General features: G+C 43.5%; 1 protein-coding gene across 1 annotated transcript in view; it reads right to left on the bottom strand.

The window, feature by feature from the left end:
• The window catches only part of vwa8 (von Willebrand factor A domain containing 8), a 489,820-nt gene that overhangs the window by 68,163 nt on the left and 394,022 nt on the right, over positions 1–27,635 (bottom strand). Inside the window, exon 38 of the mRNA XM_038802772.1 lies at positions 5,546–5,654. Coding sequence (XP_038658700.1) covers positions 5,546–5,654 — 109 coding nt within the window. The remainder of the gene's footprint in view (positions 1–5,545; positions 5,655–27,635) is intronic.

The raw sequence follows: 27,635 nt of genomic DNA, 5'->3' as shown, positions 1-27,635 counted from the left end.
GGGCATAGTGTAGGTTAGATGGCCTTTAGTTTTTTTCCATGTCGGTGCAACATCGAGGGCCGAAGGGCCTGTACTGCGCTGTATCGTTCTATGTTCTATGTTCTAAGTCATACAGCAGGGAAACAAAGCGTAAAGTGGTGTTTCTCGCGAGGGACAAGTTATGGCAAGAAACTATACCGTAGATTCCTGCCACCATTAAAGCACAGACTATGATGGTCTCCTACACCGTCCAAACCCAAGGTGTAATCTGAAAGAGGCACACGGATCAACCTTTGGTGACAAGAAGCAGAAATGACAGAGTCCAAATCCAGATGTGCCGAGAGATGACCTGGATCGTCTAGAAAACCTGAGATGAACAGAACCAATCGGGGAAAGCAGCACCGCAATTGCCAATCAAACATCGTGCCAACCTCAGATCATAACGTCGACTCCGGTTAAAACAACTGCAGATGACGTTCACACCAGGCCAAAGACACCAGAGTTCACAGCAAATACTGAGAAGCAAATGCCTGAGGTTCGTCGCTAACCATTCAGAGAACGACGACCTCCAAAACGCCTGACTTACTGACTATTGTTGTTAATTGATGCTTCATGTTTTACTGTTGAATGCGTTGGGGAAGTTTGATTTAAAGGGGGAGGAAATGTTGTATATTTATAAAATTTTCAGTGATTCCTTACCAGCAGCCTTGCAGCTAAACAGGGGCACTTTACAAGAATGCTTGCGTGAGGACATTGGAGATGACGCTATTTGTCATTTGCGCAGGAGCAGTGTAACATCGCAGCCATGATGTTACCATCTTCGAAATAAAGCTCTTAGTTTTGTTGAACCTCCACAGCCTCCCAAAGCCAATCTTGCAAACACCGCAAGTTATTTATGGGAAAATGGCACAGTAGCCCAATAAACACAGATATTCACAAGTTGCTGTCTTGAGTTGCTCCACTCCGTGATTAGTTTAATCAAAATGGCATAGCACCCTTAACCTCTCCTTCTGCTTTGCGAAACTTGCTGAATTTACCAATGAAATATACCCATGATTGCCAATCAACCTCTCTGGCACTTCAAATTTACTGCTGTAAGTGTCAAGTTTCACCTTCAGGTTTTGAATTTTTGAAAATGTCAAAATGTTATTTATTCGCTTCTTTCTGTCTCCTTTTTCTTAATCGAATCTTTTCCACTCTAATTCTCTTTCTGATTTGATACCAAATTCGCCCACACTCCAATTTACATTTCCTTCTCAGTCCTTCCCTGTTTATTTCACATTCCATTAATCTGATTGGTTAGGGAGATACCCTGTTGCTTGTCCTGTTTTCACACTGCAATGTTATCAGCTCCACGTTTCCAACAGCTTCATGGGCAGAAATGGTTGGGCTGAAGGCTGCACAATCAGATGGCATTAGATACAGTGCTACAGAGAAACGTGGCCCAGTCACAACTTTCCTATCAAAATGCCTTCCACATTCACTAGAGGTATGGAGCTGGTTCAGGGTGATGTCTACAATGAAAACAATGAAATGAAAAGGATTGCACCTCCTCCACAATAACTAACAACACATGTGTCCAGGAGCAATGAAGATCAGATTTCTTGTAATGAATAAAAGATGCTGGAATCTGAAACAAAAGCAGAAAATGCTGGAAAGCCTCGGCAGGTCTGACAGCATCTGTGGAGAGGGAACCGAGCTGAACATTTTGAGTCTGGATGACTCTTTGTCAGAGCTTCGTTGGTGTTTGTATTGCTTGCAATCAAGGCACTTTTTGAGTGGCCTAACTCTAAATATTATGTTAGCCTCTTTCAGACTGACAGATTTAGTATGAGCTCCTCCTGCAACACAGACAAGTATCTGGTCCAAAGGAACGGTATTTCTTCTTATGAAAGATTAGCGAGATCAACAACACCACAGAGTAGGAACACTTTGTCAGCTGCTCTTTAAATGAAGCTGAGGCTGGGGTAAAGAATATGGAGAAGGAGTTACTGCAAAAACACACTTCACATTAATGTTTGTATTCTCTCCTTTGTTAGACATTACTGCAGATTGCTACAGTGGGAGCCAAGATCCACGAGGAGAGGGAGAATTCTATTTATATCTCTGAGGTTTCTGAGGAGTCTCGTTCCAAACAAGGTTTTAATCACATAGAATCCATCATTTGTTTTCACACATGTCCTGGGTCTATTGATTCAGCTTTCTTTCTTTGGCACATGGCTACTCTCTTTTTCCTCCTCTTCAGACACAGTCAAAAACCAAAAACATTTGTGTTTGTATGATTCACCTTTATTTTTGAAGGTTTTACAATTTGTTTGCCTTTCAAAATGATCTTTCCACTGCCAGCAATTATGACCACAGGATGAAAACTGACAGGACCTGGCGTGACGCTTGGAGACAAACCGTGTTGGGACAGGGGGAAGAGAAAATATACTACAAAGATAGAACAAAGCTTTTCACAGTGAACAACTAATGAATAGGTTATTTCTATTCTTGAACTTTGTTTCTCTGCATAACTGTTTCTGTTTTGTGAAAACCAGCAGTGTAAAATGCAAGAAGATAAAGGGGCGTGCGAGCCAGTTCCCATAATACAAGATGCTCAGACTGCTGAAGGAGCGATGTCACCACTGAATCGGAGAAGGGGTTATGTCACCACTGAATCAGACAGCACACCCAAATCTGTTATGCTTCAAAATGCCTTCAACAGAAATAGTTCCAATATCTCAAACACCTCCTCATAACCAGCTTCTCATTCTTCATAACATCCTGGACAATCAGTGTGGCCTTATCATAACTATATTGGGGAAGATAACACTCAAAGTATGGCCAACCTTTGACCATGTGCAAATTGATACTTCTTCACTCTTTGACTCTATAGACCTATTTAAGGGTAAGGTTAAGACCCATTTAAGGGTACTTTAGCCGACTGAGGTGTAAATCTTTCATCCATCAGTCTTAGAATGACTTGAGCCTATTTCCCAAATGTAACTACGTAACTGACAGCAGTTCCTAAACCCCATAATGACTATTTTTGGTTGTTTTCTTGTTTCCTTAGAAATTAATGACATGACCAAAAAGAATTTCACACAGCACAGATGGTGCTTCACACTCAGTGTCCCAGAAGGGTTTCCGAGAAATATAGTAACTATTTCCAGTGGAAGGAGGGTCAGTAAGTAGAAGCTGAAAGCTTAAAACAATTGGCAAAGTAGCCAATGGGTTGGGGAAAGGGGTGGAAGAACTCTTTTTACTCCATGAGTTATCATGATCCGAAGTCAATGTGTGAAGGGGTGGTGAAAGCACATTCAATATTTAAAAAAATAGATTTGGATATATACTTGGAAAAGAAAGAAAATTGCTAAGCCATTGGGTAAAGGTTGGGATTGGGATTAATAGGATAGCTCTTTCAATGAACTAGCACACGAAGAATGGACTGAATGGTCTCCTTCAGCACTGCATGAATCGTTACGGAGCAGAAGGAGGCCATTCGGCCCATTGTGTCTGCACTGGCTCTCCAAATGAGTATTATGCGTTCGTGCAATTTTCTTGCCTGTTCCCCATACCCTTGCACATTGTTTGAATAGAAATAATCATTTAATGCCCTCTTGAATATCTCGATAAGTGTATAATGCAGGACTGTTTGCCTGACTCTGAGCTCAGGAATGGGGTTTTGAGCCAGCTGAAACATGGCAGAGGTGGAAGATTAGAAAACAGAATGTCTTGGATGAATGTGGAAATAGTCCAACTCTTACCAAGGCTGAGTAATGGACAGCTTCTGTGAGAAGCAGCTTGGCTGGTATTAGTGTGACCACTTTACTGAGTAATGGACAGCTTCTGTGAGAAGCAGCTTGGCTGGTATTAGTGTGACCACTTTACTTCATTGTTAAGCAGATGAAGGAGGCCCTTCCATAATCAATTTAGAGGGATGTGAGAGGATAATTAAGCCATGAACCCATGGAATGTGTCCAGAGGTCAGATCAAAATTCCTGAGAAGCAGTTAGCTTCTCTTTTAACCGTTTACTGACGTGGTTTTAATCGAAAACCGCACAGCACTGAGACTCATCATATTCATGTGTCAGTTATGGTCTGTCTGGGAAGCACAACAGATGGGCAACATCACCGTAAGAAACATAACAGCACATCCTTATTACTGCTTCTGTCAAGTTACTAGACACATCTACTGTCATTTCAATTCACTTCAGCATTTTACTGTGCTAGGACACCATTCATATTAACCCTAAGGTCATGTTAAAAATATAAAAATAAATCCAAAACACTTGGTCATCTTTTGGTTTCAAGCACCTCATCAGTCACTATTGGAAGGCTGTGGTGTGCTGAGCAGGCGCAGCTTGATAAATTACTCGGATAATGTGTAGCTCAATGTCTACCTTGCAGCTACTGTTACTGGTTTAAGAAGCAGTATCACAGAATTGTTACAGACCAGAAGGAGGTCATTCGGTCCATTGTGTGTGCAATGGCTCTCCAAATGAACATTATGACTTAGTGCAATTTTTCTGCCTTTTCCCTGTACCACTGCACATTGTTTCTATTTAAATAATCATCTAATGCCCTCTTAAATACCTCGAGTGAACTTGCCTCCTCCACCTTTCCAGGCAGTGTATTCCAGACCCGAACCACTCGTGTATGAAAACGTTTTTCTCACATCACATTTGCTTATTTTGAAAATCCCTTTAAATCTGTGCCCTCTCGGTTTTTGATTCTTTCATGAGCGGGAACAGTTTCTCCCCATCTACTCTGTCCAGCCCCCTCATAATTCTGAACACCTCCATCAAATCTCCTCTTAGCCAGGGCAGCACAGCGGCACAATTAATTGGGTCCTCTAAATTTAAAAAAATCTCCTCTTAGCCTTCTTCTCTCCAAAAAGAACAGTTCCAACCTTTCCAATCTATCCTCATCCCTGAAACCATTCTTATAAACTTCTTCTGTACTCTCTCCAATGCGTTCACATCCTTCCTAGAGTGTGGCAACTAGAACTGTACACAATATTCCAGCTGAGATCTAACTAGTGTCTTGTGTAAGTTCAGCATAACCTCCTTGCTCTTGTACTCTATACCCCTATTAATAAAGCCCAGAATACTAAATGCTTTATTAACTCTCTCCACCTGTCCCCTACCTGCAAATATCTATGCACGTATTACACCCAGGTCCCTCTGCTCCTGTATCTCCTCAAGAATTGTACCCGTTACTTTATATTGTCTGTCCTTGAGGGCGGCACAGTGGTTAGCACTGCTGCCTCACAGCACCAGAGACCTGAGTTCGATCCCCAGCATGGGTCACTGTCTGTACATAGTCTGCACATTCTCCCCATGTCTGCGTGGGTTTCCTCCGGAGACTCCGGTTTCCTTCCACACTCCAATGATGTGCAGGTTAGGTGGATTGGCCATGCAAATTATCCGAGTGTTCAAAAAGGTTGGGTGGGGTTACGGGGAGGGTGGGGGTGTGGGCTTGGGTAGGGTGCGCTTTCCAAGGGCCGGTGCAGACTCAATGGGCTGAATGGTCTCCTTCTGCACTATAAATGCTATAAAAATTCTATGAAATCGCCACTCACCAGTTCCTCCTGCCCATGTGTTGCCCCCAACATGAGGGGTGTTGTCCATATCAATTCTTCCATGTTTTGGGTCGGTCACATCCAATCCACTGTCCTTCTCAATTGTAATCTGAATGGTGAAAAGCCAAAATATTCCAATTATTTATCTCCCTGAGGCTATGGTCACTCCTTGAAGAATAAAAGCAGAAGCAGTTTTCAGAACAGCTCATTGGTTTGAACAAATTAACTCCTTTGGAGGAGATTAGTTTTACTGTGTGGAATTACCCTTTTTGTATCCCCCATTGGATAGCAGACTCTCCTGAGAATCAAAGGTCTGTGGGTTCATGGGAACCCTCCAGAAACCAGGCTGATACTCCAGTGCAGTAAGCAAAGTAAAGTCATGGTCCCAGCCGACCATAGGCTGCTTTCCCCTTTTGAGAGGGGAGCTGACTGGTGGTGATTTAACCGGAGGATCTCCACACCTCAGGCGATTGGCAAGGTTGAGAAGACAGGTGGGAATTGAACCCACACTGTTGGCCTTGCTCTACATCATGAACCAGCTGTCCAGCCAACTGAGCTAAACCAGTTTCCCTGAGGGAGCACTGCAATGTTGGAGGCATAGTCTTTCAAACGAGGTATTAAACTGGAGTAGCGTCTACCCTCAGAGACTGTAAATGACCTAATCACATTATTTTGAAGATGAGCAGGGGAGTTAACCCTGGTTCCCTGGCCAAATTTTATCCCTCAAATAACATCACCAAAAACAGATTGGTTGGTTATTGCCATATTACCGTGTGCAACTTGGCTCTTGAGTTTTCCACTTTACAATGGTGACGACACAACAAAAGTACATCATTGGCTCTAAAGTGCTTTGGGATGTCCCGAGGTCATGAAATATGCTATATAAATGTAAGTTTTTCTTTCTTCATCTTGAGATGTGATCAGACAATGGATTGGGAATTTTCAAACAGAAGAGATGGAGAAACATGCAAGGGAAATGTGGTTTCCTCCATCACTACCTGTGGGTGGTCCACTGAGGAAGTGGTTCAACATACGACTGTTTCTACACATATAATATGAGGTAGTACCAGCAGCATTGTCCAATACTGAGGGGCAACAAGGATGTAAAATAAAACCAAGCAGCGCAGGACGCCATTCCATTTATTGTGTAGATACTGGCTCTTTGAAAATTAGTCCAATTAGTCCTACACCCCTGACAATGGAAAGGGGCTTTTTTTTGGCTCTCTCACAAAGACATTCTGTATAAAACAAACACTCAAAAATTAACTTTTGCGAAAACAATAATGTTGATAATTGGACATGTTCAATCTACTTACTGTCTTTGTTAACAAAGCCAAAGATCTGGGCAAAATGTCCAGTTCGAACAATGGCGGCTCAAATGGGTTGCATTTTGTCAGGTTTGGATTGGCTGTTATAAATTTTAATTCTTGAGGAAAAACTGGCATTTGGAGGCCTTTTTACTGGAATTAAAAAGCCTAATGATGATCATAGTCGATTGTTGTAAAAACACATCTGGTTCACTCATGTCCTTCAGGGAAGGAAATCTGCCGTCCTTACCTGGTCTGGATTACATGTGACTCCAGATCTACGGCAATGTGGTTGCCTCTCAAATGCCCTCTGAAATAGAGGGTAGTTAGCGATGGCAATAAGTGCTGGCTCAGCCAGCGATTCCCACATCCCGTAAATGAATTTAAAAAGGTTAATTCTCTTGAATAATCATTCAGGGTTAGGCTGTGTTCAGAGCAATTTCCTTTGGGCTGGGGATTGGGGCCCGACATAAATAAATCTAGCCTGAGAATACATAGAATCTACAGCATGGAAAGGGGCCATTTCAGCACAACCGACCTATGTCAGTGTTTATACTCTGCGCAAGCCTCATCCCATCCTACTTCATCTCACCCTCTCAGCATATTTTCTATCTATTCCTTCCTGACATACTTGTCTGGCTTTCCCTGAAAGGAATCTATACTATTCACCTATTTTCCATGGCGGTAATATTCTCAGTAGTCTCCGAGTAAAGATGCCACCTTTCCGGTTTTATTTTTGAGGCACACAGAAATTCTATCATGATACCGTTGCTCATTCCCAAGATTGCCAATTATTCCTTTCACATCACACAGTACCCAGTCTAGGATGGCCTGTTCTCTAGTTAGTTCCTCAACGTATTGGTCCAGAAAATCATCCCATATAGACTCCAGGAATTCCTCCTCTTATGGTATTTTTACTAATTTGGTTTGCCCAATCTATATGCAGATTAAATCACCCATATTTACATGATTCTCTAGTTTCATGTTTAATGCCATCCCAACATTAGCACCACTGTTTGGGGTCTCTTTGTGACCCCCAAACGTTTTTTGCCTCTTGGTGTTTCTCAGATCGACCTATACAGATTCCACATTGTTAGAGCTAATATTCTTCTCACTATTGTGTTAATTTCCTCTTTAACAACAATACCATTCTGGAGTCTTGTTTGTGGCCACAGAAATGCTCGCCTATTCTCCTTGCAATGAATTCCCTCTAACTACTGCAATCCCACACTATTTACTCCTCCTCAGTGCAGCAGCGCCAACCGTGGTGCAACCGTGGGTTTGGCTGTTGCTGCTTTCCCCGAAGGGGTCTTCCCCCAGTATCCAAAGCGGTATATCGGTTTTGCAGGAGAATGGCCACAGGAGATTCCTGAACTACCTGCCTAGCTCTCTTGCTCTGCCTGACGGTCACGCATTCCCTTCTTGCCTGTGGAGTCTTAGCCTGTGGTACAACCACCTCTCTATATGTGCTATCCACAACACTGTCCACCTCAAGGGTGCTCCACAGTGTCCCCAGCCGCCTATTCACTGAAATGGGACCGGAGAATCCCACTGTTGTGAATGAACGGAGAATCTAGCCTTCTTTCTCTATTTACAATGTCCCATTAATTCATACTTTTAAACTTCTCTGTTCAATCACCTGCAGTCTATTGGTTCTAACAGCAACAGCCTAATTTTTCAAAATACCAGATCAATAATGTTTAGAAAATCCTGTCCCCAGGAAAATAAATTAAATTAAGTGCTTTCAGTTAAATGAATCCAACTACAACCCAAAAGGTGGGAGAGTGTAAGGCTGTGCAGAATTAACAGGAATGTTACATTTTACAGTGTAACTGAATTATCTTGGTCAATCTTCTCACAAAGTGGTCTTTCTGATATAGAAAAAAGATTGAAAAGTATTTTTCACAATTTCAAATAGCATATAGTCTGGTAAGAAAAACAATAATTATTTTCTTATCACACTGCGAATTGAATGAGGTAAGCTGTGCTTACATTCCCCGTAGCACTCAAAGGAGTGAAATGGGCGACATGAAAAGGAAATGGTTTTCCTAACCACTGTTTTTGCCTCAGATTAAAGGTCGTACTCTACCTTGAACTCAGCTGAGACACGAGCCCTTTTATCTTCAACCCAGTGATCCTGAGTTTACAGGCTGTGTACACGGTTTCCCAACATGTGTGAACAGCAGGTGAAGCTGTGTAATTGGAAAATGTGCCGTCAAATGTTCAAATAGATTGAAACCTACTTTCGAGATGAGAATAAAAGACATTGCCTTTGAAATAACACTGAAATGAATGGTTTCAGGTACCAATATGATGAGAACCTTTCATTAGTTATTGTCTTCCTTTTGTATCTAGCTTTCTCCATCTTTTAGAAACAGAGCCACTTCTTTGGAATACAAATAAACACCTGCACAAATGGAAAATCTGGAGGGAAGCCAACGAACAGCATCAAGCGCATCCAGTCTGTATACAGAACTATGCCCCAAAATGCTGACAGAATTTGCATTTATATAGCACCTTTAATGAAGCACATACATCCCGAGATGCCCCGCAAGCCACAAAAGAGGATATTAGGGCAGGTGATTGAAAGCTTGGTCAAAGATTTTAATGGTTTTAATGGGTGACAGAAAAGAGTAGAGATTACGGAAGTCTGAAATTCAGGGAGATTAGGGTGTCTATGGTGCATGAGTCACAAGAGCATCACACAGGTACTGCAAGTAATGAGGAAAGCAATAGAATATTACTGTTTATTGTGGGGAGGAATTGATTGAAAAAATAGTGAGGTTAAGCTTCAGTTGTACAGACGATTGATGAGATCACATTTGGAGTATTGTGTACAGTATTGGTCCCTTTATTGAAGGGAGGATGCAAATACATCAGAAGCTGTTCAGAGGTTTATTCGACAAGAATGGCTGGGCAGGTTAGACATGCATCCACTGGAGTTCAGAAGAATAAGAGGAGACTATATCCAAACCTTTTAAGATCCTGGGGAGTATTGACAGGGTGGATGTGAAGATGGTGTTCCCTCTTCTGAGAGAATCTAGAACTAGGGTTCACTGTTTAAAAATAAGGGGTTGCCCATTTAAGACAGAGATGATGATAATTTTTTTTTCTGAGGGTCGAGAGTCTTTGGAACTCTCTTCCTCAAAAGAAGCAGAGTCTTTGAATATTTTTAAGGCAGAGCTCAATAGATTTTTGATTAACAAGGGGGTGAAAGGTTATCGGGGGGTTAGGCAGGGACGTGGGGCTGAGGTTAAATTAGATCAGCCATGATCTAATTTAGTAGTAGTACAGTAGCATGTTGCAGGATGAGTTGGGATCAGAGGGATTGGTGGGGGGGGGGGCTCTCAGATGTGGAACCAGAGGTCCTGGTGAAAGAGGTCCTGAGAATGAGGGAGATTTTGTATCAATGTGGGACCAGGCTCCACCTTATCTATCTCATTCTCTTGCCTCCCTATCCTGCAGCCCTGTGGTTTTATATCTTCCTCCAGATCCAGGGGTCCCTCAGCAAGATACCCAATGGCCAAACACTTTCTTTCTTCTGGTGACTTGTATCTGGTTTCCAGGAAAGTGGAATAGTACACTGGAGTTCTCATGAGAATTTCCTGAATAGATGTTGCTCCAATGTTCATGAAGTCTTGACAAAGTGCTGCAGAACGTCTCCCCATGTGCTTTAGCAACTGCAGCAGCAATGATCCTGAAATGACGAGATTCGGTTTCAGCAGCACTTGAAATCAACATCAAAGCTGTACTTTCTCCCAATCAGCTGTTTGCTGTTAGGAGGGATGTTGAAGTGCTGGATGGCAAAATGCTCTGCCTTCTCATTAATAAGCGCTGCTATGTATTTTTAAGTGACAATTATTTGGACACCAGTTCCCAGCACAACTCCTTTACCAAAGTGGTATCATGCACCAAACCTTGAACCATTATTGCAGCTTTAGACTCCTCTCTCCCCACTACAGGGGCTGTAGGGGACATAAGAACATAACATTGCCTCCCAAATTTCTATAGAACAACAACTTGTAGTTATATAGCACCATGAGAAGTTCATAGAATCCCTACAGTGCAGAAGGAGGCCATTCAGCCCATTGAGTCTGTAGCCACCCTTCAAATGAGCACTCTACTCATGTCCATCCCATCCTATCCCCATAACCTGTAACCTCACCTGCTCATCCCTGGACACTTAAGGGGTAATTTAGCACAGCCAATCCGCCTATCCTACACATAGAACATAGAACATAGAACAGTACAGCACAGAACAGGCCCTTCGGCCCTCGATGTTGTGCCGAACAATGATCACCCCACTTAAACCCACGTAACCTGTATACCCGTAACCCAACAATCCCCCCATTAACCTTACACTATGGGCAATTTAGCATGGCCAATCCACCTAACCCGCACATCTTTGGACTGTGGGAGGAAACCGGAGCACCCGGAGGAAACCCACGCGCACACGGGGAGGACGTGCAGACTCCACACAGACAGTGACCCAGCCGGGAATCGAACCTGGGACCCTGGAGCTGTGAAGCATTGATGCTAACCACCATGCTACCGTGAGGCCCCTAACTGTGGGAGGAAACCGGAGCACCCGGAGGAAACCCACGCGCACACAGGGAGAACGTACAAACGCCACACAGATAGTGACCTAAGGCAGTAATTAAACCTGGGTCCCTGGTGCCTTGAGGCAGCAGTGTTAACCACTGTGCCATTCCAAGAGGCTTCCCAGTTGGATTAGACAGACAAGAAAATTGACACTGAACTGAAGATGTGAATACAAAGGGAAAGGTTTTAAGTGCTATCTTAAAAGTGGAAAAGAAGTGGAGAGGCCAAAGGGATGACACAATTTAGATCCCAGATGGCTATAGGCATGAGTGTCAATGGATATGGAAAGTGGGCGGGAAAATGGAGTTGAAACCCCGGATCAGCCCTGATCGCACTGAATGGAGGAGCAGCCAACAACGTCTCTACTTCCTATGGAAGCTAAAGAAATTTGGCATGTCAGCATCGACTCTCACAAGCGTTTACAAAGAAAGCATCCTATCCAACTGCATCACAGCTTGGTATGGCAACTGCTCGGCACAAGATCGCAAGGAATTGCAGAGTCTAGTGAACTCAGCCCAACACATCACACAAGCTTCCCATCCTGCAATTGATTCTGTCTACACCTCCCGCTGCCTCAGAAAGGCAAACAACAATGTCAGAGACCCCTCACACCCTGGCGTTGTCTTCTTCCAGACCCTTCCATCAGGCAGAAGATACAGAAGTCTGAAGACCCGCACATCCAGGCATAGGAGCAGCTTCTTCCCCACAGCTACTAGATTCCTCAACGACTGTCCCTCGGACTGATCTGTTCCCTGTAAGAACACTATTCACGATGCCCTAAGTTGCTTTTGCTCATGTATTTGCTTTGTTTGCACTTGTTCTACACTGTAACCAATCACAATTTGTTGATGTACCATTTGTCAATGTACTCTGTCGGTTGCTTACTATGTATGTACTGTGTACGTTCCCTTGGCCTCAGAAAAATACTTTTCACTGTACTTCGGTACATGTGACAATAAATATCTATCAATCAATGTGCTGCACAGTTTGTTCCTGTTCCCAATTTCTGTGTTCTTGTGGTTCGATTTTGAGCTTTAATGAGAGGGATAATTCTGGCAGATCTGAAATTCAAAAAGGTAGTACCTGATGCTAGGCTGGATTTACGCCCCCACCCTCCTGGCACGTTTTCAGCAAGTGAGGGCAGTAGGCTTTAAAATGAGAGGTAGGTAGCTCAATGCCTTATTGTCCACCTCTAACGTGGTCCTCATAATACAAGGGATGGGTAAGGTATCCATTAGCCCATCTGTCCTGAGGGAACTCAATCCTCCTCTAATGTGTGAAAATAGATAAGTCCCCTGGGCCGGATGGGATTTATCCTAGGATTTTCTGGGAAGCTAGGGAGGAGATTGCTGAGCCTTTGGCTTTGATCTTTATGTCGTCATTGTCTACAGGAATAGTGCCAGCAGACTGGAGGATAGCAAATGTTGTCCCCTTGTTCAAGAAGGGGAGTAGAGACAACCCCGGTAACTACAGACCAGTGAGCCTTACTTCTGTTGTGGGCAAAGTCTTGGAAAGGTTTATGAGAGATAGGATTTATAATCATCTAGAAAGGAATAATTTGATTAGGGATAGTCAACATGGTTTTGTGAAGGGTAGGTCGTGCCTCACAAACCTTATTGAGTTCTTTGAGAAGGTGACCAAACAGGTGAACGAGGGTAAGGCAGTTGATGTGGTGTACATGGATTTCAGTAAAGCGTTTGATAAGGTTCCCCATGGTAGACTATTGCAGAAAATACGGAGGCATGGGATTCAGGGTGAATTAGCAGTTTGGATCAGAAATTGGCTCGCTGTAAGAAGACAGAGGGTGTGGTTGATGAGAAATGTTCAGCCTAGAGTTCAGTTACTAGTGGAGTACCACAAGGATCTGTTTTGGGGCCACTGCTGTTTGTCATTTTTATAAATGACTGGAGGAGAGCGTAGAATGATGGGTGAGTAAATTTGCAGATGACACGAAAGTCGGTGGAGCTGTGGACAGTGCGGAAGGATGTTGCAGGTTACAGAGGGACATAGATAAGCTGCAGAGCTGGGCTGAGAGATTGCAAATGGAGTTTAATGCAGAAAAGTGTGAGGTGATTCATTTTGGAAGGAGTAACAGGAAGACAGAGTACAGGGCTAATGGTAAGATTCTTGGTAGTGTGGATGAGCAGAGAGATCTTGGTGTCCATGTACATAGATTCCTGAAAGTTGCCATCCAGGTTGATAGGATGGTTAAGAAGGCGTACGGTGTGTTAGCTTTTATAGGTAGAGGGATTGAGTTTCGGAGCCATGGGGTCATGTTGCAGCTGTACAAAACTCTGGTGCGGCCGCAGTTCTGGTCACCGCATTATAGGAAGGATGTGGAAGCATTGGAAAGGGTGCAGAGGAGATTTACCAGGATGTTGCCTGGTATGGAGGGAAGATCTTATGATGAAAGGCTGAGGGATGTAAGGTTGTTTTTGTTAGAGAGAAGAAGGTTAAGAGGTAACTTAATTGAAGCATACAAGATGATCAGAGGATTAGATAGGGTGGACAGTGAGAGCCTTTTTCCTCGGATGGTGATGGCTCGCACGAGGGGACATAGTTTTAAATTGAGGGGAGATAGATATAGGACAGATGTCAGAGGTAGGTTCTTTACTCAGAGAGTAGTAAAGGCGTGGAATAACCTGCCTGCACCAGTATTGGACTCGCCAACATCAAGGACATTTACATGGCCATTGGATAAACATATGGATGATAAGGGAATAGCGTAGATGGGCTTTAGAGTGGTTTCACAGGTCGGTGCAACATCGAGGGCCGAAGAGCCTGTACTGCGCTGTAATGTTGTATGTTCTAATGCTATAACATTTTGGGGTGACTGATTGGGGGTGGCCAGGGGGTGTGCTGCGGGGTCGCAGATGGTGGGTTGGGTCGGCGCACAGTCGGCGCCATGTTGTATGGCGCCACTGCTGCAGGTCGTCAGCTGTGCGCATGCACGGCCAGGGACCCGGCCATTTCCGGCGCGGGAGCCGGGAATTTCATGCAGCACCGGTGCTAGCCTCTCACCGCTCCCGGAATCGGTGAGGGTTTCAAGCAGAAATTTGGGTCGCAGAAGACCACACATGCTGCGTTGGCGTCAACACTTAGTCGCTGAAACGGAGAATCCAGCCCGATTTCTCTTTCACAAAACAATATTACCTGTGTCTGATTACCTTGAACATATCGGCACGACATCGAGGGCCGAAGGGCCTGTTCTGTGTTGTACTGTTCTATGTTCTCGATCCAAATGCTCTGCTAAAACCACTTTAATATCAGCTTTGAACATTTTATCTGTGACAGATGTTAGGCTAACAGGCCTGTAGTTTCCCACTTTCTGTCACCCTCCCTTTTTGAATAATGGAATGACATTTGCCATGTTCGAATCAAATGGAACATCCCTCGAATCTAGGGAGTTTTGGAAAATTAAAACCAATGCATCATCTATCTCACTAATCATTTCTTTTAAGACCCGAGGATGAAGCTCCATCAGGACCCAGGCAATTGCCAGCCCGCAACTCCAACAATTTACTCAATACCGCCTCTCTGGTGATTTTAATTTTCCCGAGTTCCTCCCTCCAATCCAATTCCTGATCTATAGCTACTTCCAGGATGTTACTTGGATCCTCTATAGCAGGGTTTCCTAAACTGGGTTCTGTTGGATGTATCCAGGCATTTTTCAGTAGGTCAGGCAGCAGGGTAGCATGGGGGCAGCAGGGTAGCATGGTGGTTAGCATAAATGCTTCACAGCTCCAGGGTCCCAGGTTCGATTCCCGGCTGGGTCACTGTCTGCGTGGAGTCTGCATGTCCTCTCCCTGTGTGCGTGGGTTTCCTCCGGGTGCTCCGGTTTCCTCCCACAGTCCAAAGATGTGCGGGTTAGGTAGATTGGCCATGCTAAATTGCCCGTAGTGTCCTACAAAAAGTAAGGTTAAGGTTGTTGGGTTACGGGTATAGGGTGGATACGTGGGTTTGAGTAGGGTGATCATGGCTCGGCACAACATTGAGGGCCGAAGGGCCTGTTCTGTGCTGTACTGTTCTATGTTCTATGTATAACATTTGAAAAATGCTATGAAACAGCTGGTCTAATCAGAGGCTGGTTTCTCCCTATATTGGCTGCTGATACGCTTGCTAGTGAGCCAATGAGCACTCAGTGACAAGTCAGCTTCTGATTGGAAAAATTGGAAACAGCTGGAAAGTAAGTCTTCAAAGATCCAGACCAGGGTGAGAGGGAGGGACTGAGCAGGCAGCGGAGCGAGGGAGGCAACGTCCTTGGGGCGGGAGAAGAAGTGGCCATGGAGCGAGGGAGTGATGAGAGTGTGTGTGAATGTGTGTGTGAGTGAGAGGGAGGCGAATGTGAGCAGGGTGTGCATGTGCCAGAGAGAGAGAGCGAGAGAGACTGATATGAGGATCCAGCTCTCCAGCAGCACTCATAATAGTAAACAACTTTGTGAACAAAAGCAGCATCACTCCTTCCATTAACAATTACAAAGAGTTAAGACTTAAGTACTTCCTTGAATAAGAGCTGGTTTAGCACAGGGCTAAATCGCTGGTTTCTAAAGCAGACCAAGGCAGGCCAGCAGCACGGTTCAATTCCCGTACCAGCCTCCCCGAACAGGCGCCGGAATGTGGCGACTAGGGGCTTTTCACAGTAACTTCATTTGAAGCCTACTTGTGACAATAAGCGATTTTCATTTTATTTTCATTTCAGATCTTTTTAATTATAATAAATGTATACACAAGAAATCAAAAATACTTTTATAAATTTGTTTCTGTATGTATGTGCCTATTGCACAAAAACAATCAATTTGTTGCAGTTTAGTTCTTCAACATAATGACAGTGTTTCTCAGCGGCTCTTGGGAGGTTAAGACAGGTCTTCCACCTGTCTTTGCACAATGATATGCTTTCTCTTTAAGTTTGGTAATACCCACAGATGGTGGGTCCTCACCTTGGACATCAATTTGGGATGTAATTAAAGGCTTGCTTGGCCAGCAATGCCTACATCCCGTAAATTAATTTTAAAACTACATTTTTTTAAGGACACAAGTTGTTTGAAGTGCTACAGTGAACCGATGAGGCATCCTGGCTTTCATTCTTAATATTATAAATATTTTAATCTCGTGAAACCGGTGGGTTTTCTTTAGTTTTACTTCACAATAATTCCTGACTTATTGTCTGAGGTACATTGTCTGTCAGAGGGCTATTGGCTTCTCAGCTCAAAAGTTAAGGAATTTACAATGGCAATCTTATAAGTAAAATAAAAAGGGCCTGCATTTAACTAGCACCCAAGTGCCTTGCAGTCAATGAATGACTTTTTAAATATAATCCGTGTCAAACATGTGGCAGTCTATTTGTGAACAGCAAGGTTCGAAAAGCAGAAATGCGACAATGACTTCAGAAGCTGTTATAGTGATGGTGGAGGAGGAATAAGAGGGCAAAGGTAAAAGTGATTCAGAAACATTCCAAGGTGCTTCACTTCATGAGCTATGTTGAAACTGCTATGTCAATGTTGAAAGGCAATCGATCTGAAACTTCAAATCAGAGGATGCTTTAGTTCCATATTCTCTTAAAATAACTTTCACTGATTGGTGTGGCCTGGACACCATGTAGCGATCCTGTATTTGCACAAAGAAAGGGTGATAGACCGCGCCAGATTCTGTTTGTTAAACAATCTTAACGGGAGTTTATTATGCTCGGAATAAATCAGGGAGTGAGGGCACCACCATTCCCTTAGCCGCTATTTTGAAGAGTCTTTGGGTCTAACTGGTGACATTCCAAAGGACGCACCCTTGACTGTGTATTTCTGAGGATGTTGTCTTGATGTGTGGCCTGAATCCTGGCCAGAAAAGGAGCTCCAGGGACCATTGTATGCTTGCAAGATTATTTTGTGCAGCTGCTCTGGTAGACCAGAGAACAGCTACGGGCAGCAACCGCTCAGGACTGCGTTTGTATGGTTTTTTTAAATTGAAGAAACAGGGGAAAGACAAGTATTGCAGCTGGATGCAGCACATTTCAGAAAAATAAGAACTGTCTACAATCTGACCCATGGCTAAGCCCCTTTTCAAATACTCGTCTTACAGAAGATCAATATGGAGAATGCCTGTAACTATCTATCTCTTTGCATGACCAGGCGCTTTTTCAGTCCAAACGTCAGGAAGGAAAATGGTGGTTTATGGGTTGGCGAAGGTGGGGCAGGGGGAGGTGGTGTGGACAGGTACATACTGACACCAATTTTCCCCTCACTATCTGTCCAACTCATTTTTTTTCCCCCACAGTACTGCAACTACCTTTCAGTTGTGGTATTAAATGAAGCCCAAACTGCCTGTTCTGGAGGATGTGAAAATCCAAAGGAAAGCACCCAAATAACAGTGGAGAATTTTCCCAATATCCTGGCTAAGATTTGTATGACCAAAAAAGATTAGTTGCTCACTGATCTTACTTGCTCTTGATGGGATCTTGCTGCGTATAATTTAACTCATGAGTTTACCAACAAAATAACAGTGACAACACCGTTAAGATTTCCTTTTGCCATAATGTGTTTGGGAATGTGGTGAGATGCCAGATAAATGTGAGCTTGGAGCCCAGAAGCTCAGCAAGCTTGATATTTGGTAACGTGGAGCGAGTGCAGGAATGGCTTTACTTCCCACTATTTTATTTTGCCTACAGGATGAGCCTAAGGGTAAAATAAAAGCACAAATGTGAGTGTGTTGGATGATGGCTGGACATGGGTTTGTTGTAATTCTGTCCTGGAGACTGTCAAAAGCTCTGCAAACTTGGCAGAAGTTAATTTCATTAGCTTCAAATACTCCATTTGATAACAACTAATGAGTAAGAGTCACCAATTTTTATTTATTATATAGTTATTTTCTCTTAGTGCTTCACTGCATAACAAACATGGATCATTCTGAAGTGAATTCACGTGCTCACAATCCAATTGCACACCACACGCAATCAGTGACATCCTTGTTCGCTGAAAGTATGGATTGAAAGACTGTGGGACAGAGTTTCTTTCTGATGGTGCAAATCAAAGAATGGGCAACCATGATAGTGGAGTGGACAATCATGATAGTGGGTCATGCTGATAGCATTACGCTATGATAGTAGCTTCTTGGTAATCTTTGGCTAAGATTAGGATTAGGCATGAGATCAGGTGCAATGCCTGTTCTTGACAGCTTGGATCGAGTGTGTCTCTTTTGTGGGGACCATGAAATTAATAAAAAATTGAATTTGAATTGTTTTTTGGAGCAAGCAAGGAAATGGATCAAGGGCTTGCCCTGTCCATTCTGCACACTGGCTTATTACCTCTGAGAAAGGAATAACTTTTTAAAAAATCAGTTTCATAATGTAGAGGGTAAGGCTAATCACGTCAAGGGCAAGATTGATAGTACAGAGGGTCATGTTAATAGAGTAGAGGATCATATTAATAGCGTGGAATTTCATAATGATAGTTAAAGGCTCATGTTAATATTGTAGAATTAAGTGTTTACATTGTGAGGAATTATTTTTCTAAAATATACTTAGATATGCTCATTGCATTTTCAAAAATTTTAAAACTGAACAAAGATCTTTAAAATAACGGAAGCTATCTACCTGTGACCCCAAGATCAAAAAATGTTATTTGGCAGTTTTAGAAAAATTCATACCTCGTTATCTCTGAGGAGCCAATGATGACCCCCTGTGAACTGCACATCACAACTTCAAAGAGAACTATACAAAGGCCATCTGCATTTACCAACCTGGCTAGCGAGTAGGAGATGGATCGTCTGCTAAGACAAGGCCCGCGACCTTCCTTCCAATTCGTAATGACTGAGACCTTTAAGTTGCTGGAATCCAGACAATAAATACACATCCTTTGTCAAAGATGGTGCAGAAGTGAGAGTCATTTGACATGGGCCTCGGGCTTGTGAAACAAGTAATATTGCCTTGCTGAACTGAAAGTCTCAGTGTGGTATTTACCATCTAACTTGCAATCTCACAGTCAAGGAGCATGTGGGAGGGCTTTTTCAGACTGCATGAAGTGACCTGTAAGGAAGACCTGCTTTACTAGAGCTCCTGTTCCATATTTATTAAATTGCATAATTTATTTCTCTAAAGAAGTTCATTCATTTAAACAGTGCATTCAACTACCTGGTTTGTGGTCTTAAGTTACACATCTTAAGGGGGCAGCACAGTAGCAGGGGCAGCACGGTAGCATGGGGCAGCACGGTAGCATGGTGGTTAGCATAAATGCTTCACAGCTCCAGGGTCCCAGGTTCGATTCCCGGCTGGGTCACTGTCTGTGCGGAGTCTGCACGTCCTCCCTGTGTGTGCGTGGGTTTCCTCCGGGTGCTCCGGTTTCCTCCCACAGTCCAAAGATGTGCGGGTCAGGTGGATTGGCCATGCTAAATTGCCCGTAGTGTCCTAAAAAGTAAGGTTAAAGGGGGGGTTGTTGGGTTACGGGTATAGGGTGGATACGTGGGTTTGAGTAGGGTGATCATTGCTCGGCACAACATCGAGGGCCGAAGGGCCTGTTCTGTGCTGTACTGTTCTATGTTCTATCTTTTGGCGGCAAGGAGAAGACTTATAAGTTGATGAGGAATCTGCTATCGCCATGGAGCTCAGGGCAGATTTCATTTGCAGTTTTAATTGCTCTGGTCCAGAATCACCATAACCCGAAGCCCTCAGTGATTGTTCAAAGGTTCAAATTCATAGCCATTTTCAAAAAGCAGGTCAATTGGTAGCAAATTGGTAGCTAATTGCACCAGCTTTTGGAACACTGGGATTTTGAGAAGTTTTGAGCAGTTGCTTGGAAATAGGCTGGTCTGCAGCATTAACAAGGACAGCTTTCAGCATCGATTGTTGGGTGAATTCACACTGACTTTGAAGAAGGATCTGGAAATTTCTCAGAGCATGGAAATGGCTGCCAACAATGCGAGACATATTCAGCAGGGTAATAGTGGTTCCCAGGATGCACCAAGTACAGAAAGAAGCTGCAAGCAGAAAAGTGAAAGCAGTGGATGGAGTGTTTTAGGTGTGGAGGGCGACATTATGTTAATCAGTGCAAGTTTCTGGACATTTAGCAAATAAATGCAGGGGTGTGAAGGGTAAGGAAAAGGTTGATCAAAAATGTTTAAATTCGAGGGAGCCTCAAGCAGCTCGCACCATGTGGAAAGCTTAGAGCAGGCAGAGGAGGACACTTGCAACATTTGTAATGTGAATGAGGCAGAACCTATTTTTACTACAGTGGTGGTTGATGGTAAGAAGGTCAATATGGAGGTGGACACACAAGGCTCCGCATCCATAATTTGGGAAGAGACCTACAAGTCGACGTGGGAATCTCACCGAGTGCCAGCCCATACACTGGCAATTAATCTTCAGGTGTACATCGGAGAGTCCATTCCTTTGCTCGGGGTGTTGGAAGTCCAAGGGTACGTATTCCTGTGGTCAAAGGGGCCACATTTGCTCGGGCGGGAATGGTTCAGCAAAATTCTATTGAAGTGGGGCGAGATCAAGCAGACAAGGGTGACCAAGGATGTTGTCAAGGAGTATCCGGGTGTGTTCAAGGAGGAACTGGTACTACTGTGAAGGCTACTCCTCACTTTTTCAAGCCTAGGACAGTGCCCTCTGCCATCAGAAGGAAAATGGAGGAGGAAGAGTTGGAATCCCTGCAAAGGCTTTGAATCATTGAGCCTATTCAGTTTTCTCGCTGGGCAGTTCCAATCATTCCTGTCCTTGAAAATGATGGTACAAAATCTCATCTGGATTTCCTTCATCCAGATCTCAGAGCAAAAGTGAGCAGGAGATGAGAGGAGAAAAAAGAGGGACATGACTGCCACGCCAAAGAGAGTCAGTTCAAACCGGATGATCAAATTTACATTTGGAACTTTTGTAGTAACCAATGGTGGATACGAGGGACAATTTTAAACCAAAGTGGTCGAGTATCTTGGGTCGTGACACTACAACAAGAAAGAGTTGTTCACAGACACCAAGACCATATTCATTTACGTAATGATTCAGAGTCAGGGAAAGTTTCAGAGTTGGCAGCCATTACAGGTAATATGGCAGAAGGTAATACTGCTGTGGGCATTCACCAGGATGTAATTCCAGGTTTGCCAGTTGACTGTGCTGTGGCAGGGGAAGAGGAACGTTCATGTTTAGATTCTCAAACTACCTCTTCATCTGTGATTCCAGATCAACTGTTACAAGATTCACCAGTGGTATTGAGTTGGTCACAACGCAACCGCAAAGCTCTGGACAGACTTTCATGCAGTTAAGACACTACTTGTTGTATTTTTGCCCTGATAGGGGATTGAAATTTAAGGCACTTGACTGCCTGATTGCCTCCTTTATGAAAGTCTGAAAGACTACAGCAGATTGCAAAGATGTTTCAATGACTGCATCCTCAGAATTGGCATGGTAGCACAGTGATTAGCACTGTTGCTTCATAGCACTAGGAACCCGGGTTTGAGGTCCCAGCTTGGGTCACTGCCTGTGCGGAGTCTGCACATTCTCCTCCTGTCTGCGTGGGTTTCCTCCCACAAGTTCCGAAAGACGTGCTTGGTAGGTTGAATTGGACATTCTGAATTCTCCCTCAGTGTACCCAAACAGGGGCCGGAATGTGCCGACTAAGGGATTTTCACAGTAACTTCATTGCAGTGTTAATGTAAGCCTACTTGTGACACTAATAAAAATAATTATCAATACCACTTCACTGATTGGGTCTATGCAATAGCAAAGTTTCACAGCAATCCTCAGAAGCCTTGGTGGGGATGTTTTATCAGACATTCCTGATTTGTCGCTTACATTAGGAGCACTGCTTCGAGATGTCGGTTCTTTTCTGACCCTGGTATCTATGTTGAATTTCCTCTCAGTGCTCGACAAATGTCACAGGAGAGGCTGATGGAGGAGAGCCTTCAAAAAGAGCTGTCTCTGTGGGAAGCTACCTTTAAATAAATGAAGCCCAGCATGGGTAACAATCCTAGAATGAAAATGACTGCTGCCCAGGAGTGCTCATGACCTGACAGAGTGTGGGGGTCTCAGTTATGTGTGTAATCAGTTCCATACTAATCATATGGAAGCTCTCTGTATTAATATGGAATCTAGTCCAGGAGAAGGCCCTCCCTATCACTGACCTTGTTCTTCCATTCAATTATATCATGGCTGATCCTAATTCCATTTGCTTGAACTTGCTTCCTATTCCTTGAAATCCTTGACACTCTTACCCAACATAAATCTACCATTCCCAATCTTGACAATTTTAATTAAGCCAATATCCAAGCTTTCCAAATTTCCACTACTCTTTGTATGGAAAATTGCTTCCGGGTGTCACTCCCAAATTTTAAAATAACCTAATTTTAAGATTATGCCTCCTTATTCTGGATTACCCCCACTAGAGGGAACAGTTCTAACCTTTTGAATATCATGTTAATCCCCTTGATGAGATCTCTCTTCAACCTTCGAAACTCTTTGGAATAAATGCAATCTGAACTAAAATTCATCCTTCGGCCTGCTATTATTCTGGTGAATCTGATGCAGTATTCCAGGTGGAACGTGATCAAAGCTGTGTTCTCCTTTATATTCTAATCTCTTTGAGATAAAGGCCAACATTCCATTGGGCTTTTAATTTCAATTTGAGATTGGTGTAGAAGGCATTAACAAATCACTTGGCTTCTCTGCAGCTCCCGGTCTTTCACCATTCAGAAACTATTCCAATTTGTCTTACTCAGACCCAAAGTGGATGACCTCACACTGCCCTACATTGAACTCCATCTCCCATAATTTTCCCCACAATAAGACTCTGACCATGTTCTTTTTGTACCTTTTACTTCCCATCTTTAGTACTTACTGTGCCTACCAATGCACTGTCAACGGCAAACTTGGATGTACATCTCACCAAGTAATTGCTGAATATGAAGAAAAGCTGAGGTGCCAGTACGAACCCTTGCAGAACACTCTGAAAGGCATGTGATAACTACAGGCAACTTGTGCAGCTGGTCAATTCTGGCCAGTTTAAGAACGGATTGGAGAGTGGCAAATGTGACACCCTTATTCAAAAACCCCTGTAAGGACAGCCGGAATATCAACAGGCTGGTCAGGCTCGAGTTAACTAAGGAGAGCAAACATGGATTTGTAAAAGTCAGGTTGTGCTTGACTGACTGTAAAGGGCACAGTCGGCTGATGGTAAATGCTGAGCTGTTCAAATCCCAGGAGGGAATCTTGAAACAACTGCCCTCAGTTTGTGTTCGCAATTTGTATAGTATGAGGAGAGGTTTTGAAATCCAGAAATTATGTCCCCCAACTACTTGTAATGATTTTATGGTAAAGTAAATATTCTTAAGAAATGGGAAAACACAATAAAATAAAATAGAGTGACACTTAAGTAAGGTCATGGCTTCACACACTATCAAAACTTGAAAATAGTTCCAAACAATCTTTATTTAACTACCTTTAGAGCTAACCTCTCCATGTGCTCAGAAACACCTTATAGATTTTAAGATCTAAAAAAGTCCAGTAACTTTCACCACGCAGTGCCTTGAATTCTCTCTCAAGATGCCCTCGGAGGTTAACAGCAATTGGCTTTTCAGATTTGGCTTCGTTCACACTTCTTGCGAAGAGTTAACCAGCAATTCCTGCTTTCTGCTGAGATCTAAAAGAAGCTCCCCTCATAGGTTTCACTATCTCCTTAAATATGTTCTTTCCCTTTGATCTCTCCATTGTCTCACCCAGTGTCTTTAGAACGGCTCTCTCCCAGAACTGATTAAGTTAATCTCTTTACTTTAACTTTTAGAATTTAAAAGAAAAGTAAACTCACTCTATCAATACTTTACCTCTGGCAGCTTTCTTTCACCCCTTGCATGTCTTCTTCTTTGAATCACAACAACCCATTGAAATCTATGCCTGTGCTGAAACTATCCTTACGTGATGTAAACATCCATTTGAAGTATGGCTCTGCTCATTATCATGTCAAACCCATTGTTTAGATTCACACAGCCACTCTGTTCCTTGCTTTTACCACTCACAAACCCCAACACTTTAAAAATATAACACAAATATAACCAATAGAAAAATATTACAATTTCTTGGGTTTTCCTAACAGGTTTTCTTGACACTCAGCGAACTGAATATTTTGATTAGGCAACAGAGAATTTGATGAAGGGGAACGCAGTGGATGTTGCTTTATGGGTTTTAAGAAAGCATTTGACAAAGCAACACATGAAAAACCTGGTTAACAAAATGGAGGATTGTATAGTAAAAATTATTCACTTATGAACCATGGAATCTTTTGGCTTCATTGTTTTGGTAAATATGTGAGATTTCAAAGTTGGTCCACTTTTAATAAAAATGTCACTGTCTCAGCCGTGATCGTAATACAAGGGTATTGCTTTATTCCATTAAAAACAACTTAATAATTTGCACTGTTCCTTTCTATAAAACTCACTTAACATTGAATTATATTGATGTAATTATAATAGACATTGCATCTGTAATTACAGACTGTAGCCATCAAGGTGTGCTGTAACTCCACTGTATTCTGTACCATAATATCAGCTGATACACTATGAGCGGCACCATGGGAGATCTACCAACTTATATTAATTCTTATTTCTCTCTGCTTGCAAAAGGAAGGTCATTTTCACAATTTTACTAATAAACACAGAAGGATCGGAAGCTTCATTCAGGCAGCCTCGAGTGGGCTGGGACCTACGTCCCATGGAAAATAAATGATCACAAATTAGATTGCGCGTTATGTGAACTTCGGATGTCCCAAAGCTCTTAGCATCCACTGAAGTATTTAAGTGTGGTAATCCGAAAACGTGGAAGCTAATTGCGCACAGCAGGTACCACACATAGTAATGTATTACTGACCAGACTTCCTGTTATTATGGTGCGGGTTGAAGAATAAATATTGGTTGTTGGTCGGTTAGTCAAGTTGGCGAGATGGCTAAAGTGTACTGGGTACATAATAGTGCAGGTTCAATCCCCATACAGGTTGCGGTAGGGCTGCCCCCTTTACCTTTCCCCATGTTTGATCTGGAGTGGTGTTCCTCAAGTTATTTAACCCCTTCTCTCTCTCTCTCTCGAACAAGATAGAGATGCTTAAAGTTCCTCGAGGACTGTGGCTAATTAGTTAAATATTGACCGGGACATGAGGGAGAGCTCATTCTGCTCTTCTGCAAAATAGTGTCCTGGGATCTTTTATCTTCAGCTGCAAGAACTGATAGGCCCTCAAAAGATGGCACCCAGCACACTGCTGCTTCTTATTTCACAATCAAGCACATTTCACTGGAAATGCTGACCACTGGCACAGAGAGTAAGTGAACATTTCCATGTGGATATCGGATCCCTCCATGACTTGCCATTCTATATTTGTAAGTGAACTCCCTCTAATTGGACATGTCTCTGTTATTGTTCCAAGTTTCTGAAGATAACTGCAATTCAACTTGAGTCATTTCTAACTAAGTTAGCAGTTTACTGAATTCCAACCCAAACAGAAGCAAAGCCAGGTTGCTGCAGAGGGGGAATGACAATGAGCTCCAATTCCAATGGAAAATGAGTAATTCTGTACTTCAGCAGATAGTGGAGTCTTCCGCCATCTGCTGGTGACTTTCAGCTTCCACATTACAAAAACTAGTGGTTATTTTGAGTTTTTTCCTGTCTATTACCTTATACAAAATACTTGTATTTATATGACAACTTTCATGACTTTAGGTTATCCCAAAACATATTACAGCTGGTGAAGCATTTCCGAAGTGTGGTCACTGTTGTAATGTAGTGAAACCAGCAGCCAAATTGGGCATAGCAAGATCCCATAAACAACAACGTGTCAATGACCAGAAATCTACTTTAGCAATATTTGGTAAGGGATAAATATTGGCTAGGATACCAGGCGGAACACCCCTGCACTGATCTAAAATTGTGCCATGGGATCTTTCATACCCACCTCAGAAGGCAGACAAGACCTCGGTTTAACCTCTTACCGGCAGCACAGTAGCACAGTGGTTAGCGCTGTTGCTTCACAGCGCCAGGGTCCCAGGTCCGATTCGCGGCTTGGGTCACTGTCTGCGGAGTCTACACATTCTCCCTGTGTCTGCGTAGGTTTCATCCGGGTGCTCCGGTTTCCTCCCATAAGTTCCTAAAGACGTGCTGCTAGGGAATTTGGACATTCTGAATTCTCCCTCCGTGTACCCGACAGGCGCTGGGATGTGGCGACTAGGGGCTTTTCACAGTAACTTCATTCCCCTGGCAATGCAGCATCCCAGGTGGGCTTACAGTGGTGTGGGAGCACCATTCAGAGCCTGGTAGCTGTGAATGTGTCGATAGGTTCATTCTTGAGCCCATCAGTAGCTAATACCAAGGAACATCAAGCTCAGATTGGTGGACTGCAGTGCGGGAAACATTTTCGCCAGGCGTTAAGAGGTGGTGGCGGCTTAGAACACTTCAGACGGATTTCCTGATTGTCGGGTGTGAAGCTCATTGAGTGAAGCAGCTGAAAGATTTCTGACATTTGGCTCAACAGCCTGAGACAAAAGTGCGGGAAACGACTTTACATTGGGGTGCAAACCTTGGGAGACTTTAGCGAGGTGAGGTGCGGAGGAGGTATTAGCCAACGGCCGTCTAGGGGAGCCGCATCCAGGTCAACCTCCAACCACCAGGCCAGGTCTGAGGAGAACAGGCAGGCAAAAAACCAAAGAAAGAACAGAGACTGGGAAAGCCAGTACCCAGCTGCAGCCAGGCAGCCAGCCAGGAGGACACCTATGGTCGCCAGGCTTGAGGCCCCGCAACCCGAGCGAGAGTTGGGTAGTCAGCAGGTGCGAAGGCCAGTCAAGCATCATCTCTGTGGTTTCAGGAACAGTGGCCAGCGGGCAACTTGACGAGCCAGAAGACTGGTCTTAGAGTGAGTGGGCTGGGCAGTAACCGGACCGGTGAGGGTGAGAACAGAGACCAGGCCAGTTGGCCAGAAGCAGCAGCAGCCAGTGAGACACCAATAGCACACCTGCGAGCTTAGGTCACTGAGGTTAACAGCCGCAAGGGAGACCTAATCCCCAGGCCAGGACTGAGAAGGGCGAAGAAGCCTGCTCTTTCTGAAAATTCACATTTGTTAAAAATCAAGACATATCAGTCAATATGAAAAGACACTGAATCTGGTTGTCAAAAACAGAGAATGTTGAAGGCGAGGCAAGAGGACGAAGCGAGGCAAAAGATAGTTTTCCAC

The sequence above is a fragment of the Scyliorhinus canicula genome, chromosome 7 (assembly GCF_902713615.1).
Source record: "Scyliorhinus canicula chromosome 7, sScyCan1.1, whole genome shotgun sequence".
Taxonomy (NCBI): domain Eukaryota; kingdom Metazoa; phylum Chordata; class Chondrichthyes; order Carcharhiniformes; family Scyliorhinidae; genus Scyliorhinus; species Scyliorhinus canicula.
Note: the sequence above shows the minus strand (reverse complement) of the source record. Positions and strands in the feature narration are given on the sequence as shown.